Source organism: Mus caroli, unplaced genomic scaffold (assembly GCF_978045245.1).
Source record: "Mus caroli unplaced genomic scaffold, Mus_caroli_1 scaffold_9, whole genome shotgun sequence".
Classification (NCBI taxonomy): Eukaryota; Metazoa; Chordata; class Mammalia; order Rodentia; family Muridae; genus Mus; species Mus caroli.
Window position 1 is genome coordinate 129,208,056 of NW_028227264.1, and position 9,599 is coordinate 129,217,654.

General features: G+C 37.3%; 1 protein-coding gene across 1 annotated transcript; it reads right to left on the reverse strand.

Annotated features, from left to right (window-relative positions):
• Nucleotides 1–7,001: 7,001 nt before the first annotated feature.
• LOC110303051 (olfactory receptor 6C76-like) lies at nt 7,002–7,946 on the reverse strand. Its single transcript, XM_021173953.2, has one exon. The coding sequence runs from the start codon at nt 7,935–7,937 to the stop codon at nt 7,002–7,004; it is 936 nt and encodes a 311-aa protein (XP_021029612.2). The 5' UTR covers nt 7,938–7,946.
• Between the last annotated feature and the right edge of the window lie 1,653 nt (nt 7,947–9,599).

Genomic DNA, 9,599 nt, shown 5'->3' on the forward strand with positions numbered 1-9,599 from the left:
AGATAAAAACATGATGGGACATCTGATGTTAAGATACAAAAAAAGTTGATTCATCTTGGGTTCTCTCTAGTTCTATTTTAAAATTTATGTTATTTTATTTTTTAACAATTTTTTATTAGATATTTTCTTCATTTACAATTGAAATGCTATCCCAAAAGTCCCTTACACCCTCCCCACCTCCCTGCTCTCCAATACACCCACTCCTGCTTCCTGGCCCTGGTATTCCCCTGTATTGGGGCATATAATCTTTGCAAGACCAAGGGCCTCTCCTCCCAATGATGGCCGATTAGGCCATCTTTTGCTACATATGCAGCTAGAGACACGAGCTCAGGGGGTACTGGTTAGTTCATACTGTTGTTCCTCCTTTAGGGTTGCAGACCCCGTCAGCTCCTTGGGTACTTTCTCTAGCTCCTCCATTGGGAGGCATGTGTTCCATCCAATAGATGACTCTGAGCCTCACTTCTGTATTTGCCAGGCACTGGCATAGCCTCACTAGAGTCAGCTATATCTGGGTCCTGTTGGCAAAATCTTGCTGGCTTATGCAATTGTGTGTGCGTTCGGTGGTTTATTATGGTATGGATCCCCGAATGGGGCAGTCTCTGGATGGTCCTTCCTTCTGTCTCATCTCAAAACTTTGTCTCTGTAACTCCTTACATGGGTATTTTGTTCTCTATCATAAGGAGGGATGAAGTATCCACACTCTGGTATTCCTTCTTCTTGAGTTTTATGTGTTTTGCAAATTGTATCTTGAGTATTCTAAGTTTCTGGGTTAATATCCACTTATCAGTGATTGCATATCATGTTATTTTATTTTTGAGAATATAGTATAATTACATAACTCTCTCTTTTAGTACTTCCCTCCAATGCTTCCCTTGTACCTTCTTCCTTTCTTTCAAATCCATGGTCTCTTTCTCTTTGTTTATTTTGCATTTTCATGATTCTTACATTTCTGTTTTGTGATTTATGCAGCTACTAGAATAGGTTTATTCTTTGGTTTTATTTGAGGGAAGAATTAGTCTTCTTTGAGAGCTCATTCTGAAGTACTTCTCAGAGAGTAAAAGCAGCATGCATATCAAACCATATAAAAATATAACCAACATTAATTAAAATCACCAACTACCTTTTCTATAACTTTATGAGAAGAGGCAAGAACAATGTAGAATCAGCTGTTGCACTAAACATAATTTGAAGTAAAAGTAATAACAATAAATGAATGAAATTAAACAAGGGGCTAGAGGAAAAAATATGGAAAAAGAAGAATATAAGGAGGGAAAAATCCTCTTTTTTTATTAGATATTTTCTTTATTTACATTTCAAATGCTATCCTGAAAGTTCCCTGTACCCTCCCTCTGCCCTGCTCCCCTACCCACCCACTCCCCCTTCTTGGCCCTGGCATTCCCCTGTACTGGGGCATATAAAGTTTGCAAGACCAAGGAGCCTCTTTTCCCAGTGATGGCCGACTAGGCCATCTTCTGCTACATATGCAGTTAGAGGAATACTCCTCCATTGCTGGTGGGATTGCGAGCTTGTACAACCACTCTGGAAATCAGTCTGGCGGTTCCTCAGAAAATTGGACATAGTACTACCGGAAGGTCCAGCAATACCCCTTCTGGGCATATACCCAGAAGATGTTCCAACTGGTAATAAGGACACATGCTCCACTATGTTCATAGCAGCCTTATTTATAATAGCCAGAAGCTGGAAAGAACCCAGATGTCCCTCAACAGAGGAATAGATACAGAAAATGTGATACATTTACACAATGGAGTACTACTCAGCTATTAAAAACAATGAATTTATGAAATTCTTGGGCAAATGGATGTATCTGGAGGATATCATCCTTAGTGAAGTAACTCTATCACAAAAGAAGTCACTTGATATGCACTCACTGATAAGTGGATATTAGCCCAGAAACTTAGAATACCCAAGATACAATTTGCAAAATCCTCTTGTGGGATATGAGTATTTGTAAAAAAATAAAAACTAAAAATAACTAGAAAAAAGGTAAGAGAAGAAAAATTTAAAACTTCTAAAAGCATTGAAAAAAATGAAGTGACAGTAATGATAAAATAAGTAAAACAATAAGAAAAATAATAAAACAAAAACAATCCCCACCCCGAATCCAAAAGAATAGTTTCTCCCCACCTCCAATATTAAAATCTTTCAGATAGACAGAGTAGAGCACTGAAAATTGCTTTTTAATTTTTATTACCCTTTCCTTTTATTAACATTCAGGCTGGTGGTAAGCCTAAGTTTCTCAAAACACAGTGGTCTGTTTTAGCTGCATTCACCTTAAAAGTGACCCTTATGTGTGTGCCAGTCACCTTGTTCTGTGTGGTCTCTGGGCTAAGCAGATTCTCACTCATAGAGGCTCTCTGATTGTGCCCTGTTGAATGGCTAGCACCCATCCCATGGAGTGTTCTCAGAACACTGGGGAGTGAGAGAGGCAGACAGAGAGCTGAGGTCTGCCCTGGAGCAGGTGAATAAATGGAAACCTTAGCTCCCCCTGCTGATCTCCTTGCTTTCAGATCCTACCCTGTAGTGAACCACTCTGCACTAGGGAGAAGGCTACAGAAATGAAATGACATGTTGGATATGGGCCAACAGATTTCAGTGACAGCAGTCAACTACACATGGCAGAACATAACTCTGGAGACAGAGTTCTAGAGTCATCTGGCCAGTCTCAGGACTTTCAGTCTTTGCCATTATTTACAGGTTAATAGGGCCCAGAAAGCAGGACCACTGTCCTCAAAGTTTGAGCCTCTGCTGCTTTAACTTCTGTAGCAACAGAGCTACACTTTATTTTGCAGATGTTTTTACACATATAAAAATGGAACTTCTATAAGCAAGAAAATCACAACCATGTGAAAGAAACAAGTGGAAAAGTCCTTTTTCCTTTGCTTTGCAGAGGGCATCTTCAAAATTGTTTTAAGGATGAGTGTGTAGGAGAGGATTGACATGTCCAAAATTACTATGAGAATGAATACTGCTAAAAAAAAAAGGCTATCAGCTCTCAAATTTTGTATATGAGCAAGCAATCTGCAGCATGGAAGCAAAGTCATGGGTGAAGTATTGGTGCACATTCCAGTAACAGAATTCTACTCGGAGGCAGATGATCACTGGGGGAGAATCAATGAGAAAAGCAGGAGGCAACTGTAAGATGATCATACACTTTATTGCTATTTTAGCTGTGCATTTGACTTGCAAGCTTGTAGCCAAAGTTGTTAGAGCTGGAAATAACCAACCTGTATTTTATAAATTCAATCATGCTTTATTCCCACTGTGAAAGTTATCTGTCATATATTTTTGATGACACTCTGTGGAAATTATTACTTTTGTGTTCTAAATATTTTTTAATGTTAGTAATGAAAAAATATAGTCTCTTATAAAGCTGGTGGCATATATATTTGAACTATGCTCTGACCAATTGAGAACTATCTAGGCCGAAACACTGAGAAAGGAATTGACAAAATGTATCCATGGCATAATAAAACAAGTTCAGTTCTTGATTTAGAAAAATAAGTACCAGTGTAGATGGAATTACATAGATACTCAGCTTTATCTTTTTCCAGGCATAATCCCCACTTATTTTGCTGATTATTTGTAATAAAGAAAATGTTCTGTTTCAGGTGAGAAGTATTATATTACTTCTATCCCTTTTATCAGGCTGTCACTTTTATAAAGTAACTTAATTATAACAATTTAAGCATTTTAAGGTTCTTTCTTGTTACAATTTATCTTCCTAATCTAAACTCCAATTAGTAAGGTTGGAAAAATGAGTTATCATACTTCCAAAATTGTTGTTGTGTTATCTAAACGCTGTATATATTGTGACTTTTCTGATATTGATTATTTAACAAACTTTCCAAGAGTCTCCTTGAAAGCCTCAGATACATTCTGCCTGTTTTGGAATATAATTCAAGAGGAATTTGTGAAAGGAAAACAGCATACACATCCCCAGAGATTGAAAATCAAGTCTGTGTATGACTAATTAATTTTGGCAGTCCTCTACTCTAGTTCTCTTGGGAGGCATTTTGTATTGTGGGAATGTAGAATATGCCATCTGTGACATTAGGTTTCCTATGAAGCAAAGAAAAAGCCTGATGATGGACATATGCTTGCTGAGAAATTGTCCTCTCAATTACTACTTTGAGGGAAAAAAGTTAATGCCACTATGCCTGGCACTGAATCAGTATTCTAAACTCTAGAATCTAATTTTACAAAAGATCTAGAAACAAGCCAATGAGGGAAAACAGCTAAGTTTTTACTATGAAAATAGTTGTGGGTCTCTTACTTTATTGCACTTTAATTGACATTTAATACATCTCTCCAGGTAAGTACCTGGAGAGATTTATGCTTATTCTCAATTACTGATTATTAGCATAAACTTTAAGGTTAATTTTCTCTAGTTTACCTTGGAAATGTATGCATATGAGTAATGCTATAAAAACTGAGAAGCTTGGTTTTAGACACACACATATGTACACAATCTCCAAACAAGCTTTCTTTTTTTTCCCAATTTTTTTTATTGCATGAAAAAATTTTTTTAATTAGGTATTTTCCTCATTTACATTTCCAATGCTATCCAAAAAGTCCCCAATATACTCCCCCCCACTCCCCTACCCACCCACTCCCACTTTTTGGCCCTGGCATTCCCCTGTACTGGGGCATATAAAGTTTTCAAGTCCAATGGGCCTCTCTTTCCAGTGATGGCTGACTAGGCCATCTTTTGATACATATGCAGCTAGAGTCAAGAGCTCTGGGGTACTGGTTAGTTCATAATGTTGTTCCACCTATAGGGTTGCAGATCCCTTTAGCTCCTTGGGTACTTTCTCTAGCTCCTCCATTGGGGGCCCTGTGATCCATCCAGTAGCTGACTGTGAGCATCCACTTCTGTGTTTGCTAGGCCCCGGCATTGTCTCACAAGAGACAGCTATATCTGGGTCCTTTCAGTAAAATCTTGCTAGTGTATGCAATGGTGTCAGCATTTGGAAGCTGATTATGGGATGGATCCCTGGATATGGCAGTCTTTAGATGGTCCATCCTTTCCTCACAGCTCCAAACTTTGTCTCTGTAACTCCTTCCATGTGTGTTTTGTTCCCAATTCTAAGAAGGGGCACAGTGTCCACACTTTGGTCTTCGTTCTTCTTGAGTTTCATGTGTTTAACAAATTGTATCTTATATCTTGGGTATCCTAAGTTTTGGGGCTAATATCCACTTATCAGTGAGTACATTTTGTGTGAGTTCCTTTCTGATTGTGTTACCTCACTCAGGATGATGCCCTCCAGGTCCATCCATTTGCTTAGGAATTTCATAAATTCATTCCTTTTAATAGCTGAGTAGTACTCCATTGTGTAAATGTACTACATTTTCTGTATCCATTCCTCTATACTACCAGAGGATCCAGCAATACCTCTCCTGGGCATATATCCAGAAGATGTTCCAACCGGTAAGAAGGATACATGCTCCACTATGTTCATAGTAGCCTTATTTATAATAGCCAGAAGCTGGAAAGAACCCAGATGCCCCTCAACAGAGGAATGGATACAGAAAATGTGGTAAATTTTTTTCTTTCTTGTTTCCTTTATTTTTTCAATTTTTTATTAGATATTTTCTTTATATACATTTCAAATTTCAAATGCTATCCTGAAAGTTCCCTATACCCTCCCCCAGCCCTGCTCCCCTACCCACCCACATACACTGCGTATCAGTGTATTTAGCAAACATTCTTAGCCCCACATACTCCAAAGTCTACAAAAAGTTAATACTTGAGAAAAGATTAAACAGTAGAAATATTAGAACACAACTCAAGTTCTTTTTTTTCCACATCATAGTAACTTTTTTAATTAGATATTTTCTTCGTTTATATTTCAAATGCTATCCCAAAAGTCCCCTATACCCTCCCCCTGCCCTGCTCCTCAACCCACCCACTCCTGCTTCCTGGGGCTGGCATTCCCCTGTACTGAGGCATATGATCTTCTCAAGACCAAGGGCCTCTCCTCCCATTGATGGCCGACTAAGCCATCCTCAGCTACAACTCAAGTTCTTATGAGTATGCCAGAAAATTTGAGAACTACCTGGAATGTAGAACAGCTATTCCTTTCACCATCAGAAAAAAATCCATAGATCAGGAAACAAATGGCTAGAGTCTCTTTCCAAGGAAACTTTAACTGAGCTCAAAGTTAAGCATTAACAAATCAACAAAAAATATTCAGTATGCTTAATGGTCAGGGTTTAGGAGTCTAACGGAAGTAACAGTAATTTTGAGAGGAACTTTTAGAAATTGACACTTAAAAACAACTAATTTCCATGCACCATTATAATAAAGGATAGAACACACAACAAAGACATAACACTGACACATTCATTGCACTGCACAGGCCCCTATTTAATATGAATACACCTTAGGAAATTCTGCAAGAAGTACCCACAGAGCAGAGGTGGGGGACATTGACTCACAGAAGAGCTCAATTTAAAAGTGCCTATAGGTGGAACAACAATATGAACTAACCAGTACCCCCGGAGCTCGTGTCTCTAGCTGCATATGTATCAGAAGATGTACTAGTCATTGGGAAGAGAGGCCCCTTGGTCTTGCAAACTATATATGCCTCAGTACAGGGGAATGCCAGGGCCAAAAAGTGGGAGTGGGTGGGTAGGGGAGTGGGGGGATCTGGGGGACTTTTGGGATAGCATTTGAAATGTAAATGAAGAAAATACCTAATTAAAAACAAAGTGCCTATACAGTAGAAAATATTTTTTCAGAGTTACTTGTTGTTACTCAATGAATAAATACTTTGAAAATAAATTAATTCTTTTAAAATGTCATTCTCATTTTGGTGACATCAAATCAGTTGACATCAACTCAGAAAATTTTAACTGAAATACAAATATGAAAATATTCAGCTAATTTGAATACAGCAGTGAATGGGAAATGAAATAATGCAAATACGCATTGCATACAATGTTCTTTATGAACAATGAAGCAGTGAATTTCTTTATTATTAAATTTTATTTGAAATACATTTTTTGATCAAATTCCTGAAGGATTCTTTTACTTGTTTGTTTCTAAGTGTGTAAATGAAAGGATTCAGCATTGGGGCAACAGAGGTGTTGAGCACTGCTATACCCTTAGTCAAAGCCACTCCTTCCTTTGCTGAAGTTTTAACATACATGAATATACAGCTTCCATAGGAAATGGACACAACAATCATGTGGGAGGAACAGGTAGAAAAGGCCTTTTTCCTTTGCTCAGCAGAGGGGATTCTTAGAATTGTCCTAAGGATGAATGAATAGGACAAAATTACTAATGTTAAGGTTACCATGAGAGTGAATACTGCCAGGAAGAATGCCAAGAGCTCCAGGAAGGCTGTGTCTGTGCAAGAGATGAGCAGCATAGGGGAGGAGTCACAGGTGAAATGGTCAATAATGTTGGAGTCACAGAAATCCAGTTGAAGGCCCATGATCACAGGTGGAAAGATGATGAGAAATCCAGCCAGCCAAGAACTCACAATGAGCTGCATACAGACTCTACTGTTCATTATTGTGGTGTAATGCAAGGGCTTACAGATAGCTACATAGCGGTCATAGGACATAGCAGTCAGAAGGAAAAATTCAGTTGAACCCAAGAGTATGAAGAAGAACACCTGAGCCATGCAGGAGTTATAGGAAATGGTCATATCCCCTGTCACAATGCTCACAAGGAACCGAGGAATGGAAACTGTGGTAAATGAGATTTCTAGGAAAGCGAAATTTCGAAGAAAAAAGTACATGGGTGTCTTGAGGTGTGAATCTATCAGAGTGAGGGTAATAATGGTCAGATTTCCAGTAATGCTCAAAATATAAGTGATAAATAAAAATATAAAAATCAAAATGTTTAGCTTTGGGTCATTTGTCAATCCCAAAAGAATAAACTCACTCACAGATGTTCGATTTTTCATTTCTTCTTGTGTTCTGCCAGGTCTGTAATTGTGAAATGAATTAGAGAGTCAGGATGAATTTTAATTATATGCACTGGTATATGTGTTTGTTTCATCACACCATACAAAAGTTGTATCAATATACAAGCTGAAACATTAAGTCTTTCACCAAATTATAGTGTTTTAAAAGTGAACATTAACTGTCACAAAACACCTATTCATCTGGTGATTGCCTTGGATCTACAGATAATTAGTATCGAGGAGTCACTTGATAGTTCTAGTTAGTACATTTGTAGATGTAGATAAGGCCATGACAGTTCTTTTGCAATGGTATATGAGCAAATATATTTGAGAAGTAAAATAATACTTAAAATGAAAAATGTAAGTTTATTCTCAAAACTACCTCAACAAAGGAATGCATTACTTTTTGTAAATCAAACATTTAAACATTACTTGTCAATTTTAGAAAATGTTTTAAACTATATTGACTTTCTGAAGAATTAAAATTTAGCAAGTAGACCAGGACCAACATTTATATAATCCTAAAGGGACAAACTCAGAAATCTCCAAAATTCAAAAAGTCCACAGTTCATAGTGTTTCTTTATTGAATTAAATAATATTTTTCTCTATGTGGATGAGATTTTAACAGGCAGGTAAAGAACTTATGGTAATGAATAAATAGAAAATGGAAAAAGAATAAGTGACCTAAAGCAGAGAACAGAGACTTATGGTTTTATAATGCCAAGTGGTTGTAGCCAAAGAGCTCAAACCCAAATGCTTATTGGGTTTTAAACTAACTGTCAGTGTTACCTTATTTTGGGCCATTGTTCACACGTCTCACCTATGTTCACATTTTGTTTTTTCATACATAACAAATTTATACCGCGTGTAGCTGAAATTGGGGGGGGGTAATTGAGCTATATACATTAACAGGAACACACTATGTGATGAATCAAAAGAAAATTTCTGAAGTAGAAGTCTGGTAGGTCATATGCTCCTGGTTGTTGGTAGAAACTGCTAAAAGCCAAACTCTCTAAAGTAATAATTCTTAAAATTGTGGTTTAAGAAAGGTGAGAAATCCTTGGGTCCAAGGGAGCAGCAAAGAACTCAGTGGGCAACCCCAAGGTCAGTGCACACTCTAAAAGCTTCAAAGCAAAAGAGGCTTCTTTGTTTATTTATATATTTATTTTATTTATATTGAGTAGTAGTGTCTCTGGCTGTAAGGTACAATTTAATGGTAAATCTAAAGGTTGATGAAACAGCACAGGGAAGTTGACAAACAGAACAGGAATTCAGAGGCAGAAATTATATCTTGGAATGAAGCTAAGACTCTCCAGGAGGATGGAAGAAGAATGAGGATACAGAAGAGAGAGGGAAATAAAGAACAAAGTGAAGAAAGAAAAAAAAAAGGGAAGAAGGCAGCCACATTGTCACAATATTTGAGACAACATTTACAGCTAAGAGACAATAAAGCTGTATATTTGGTTTGCTCCCTAGGTGAAACTCTGCATTGATAAAGGAGGAAAAGACATAAAGCATATGTAAATAAAGAAAATATCTAATTTAAAAAGTAAAAAAAAAAAGACATAAAGCATGAGTGAGAATCAAGAATCAACATCTTTGGGAGATGAAGACCTACATGACCTACGGGTAGAAAATGTTGAACTAGGACATCACCTGAA

Coding starts and splice junctions, on each gene's coding strand:
- LOC110303051 (XM_021173953.2), bottom strand. CDS start 7,937: ATGAAAAATCGAACATCTGTGAGTGAGTTTATTCTTTTGGGATTGACA.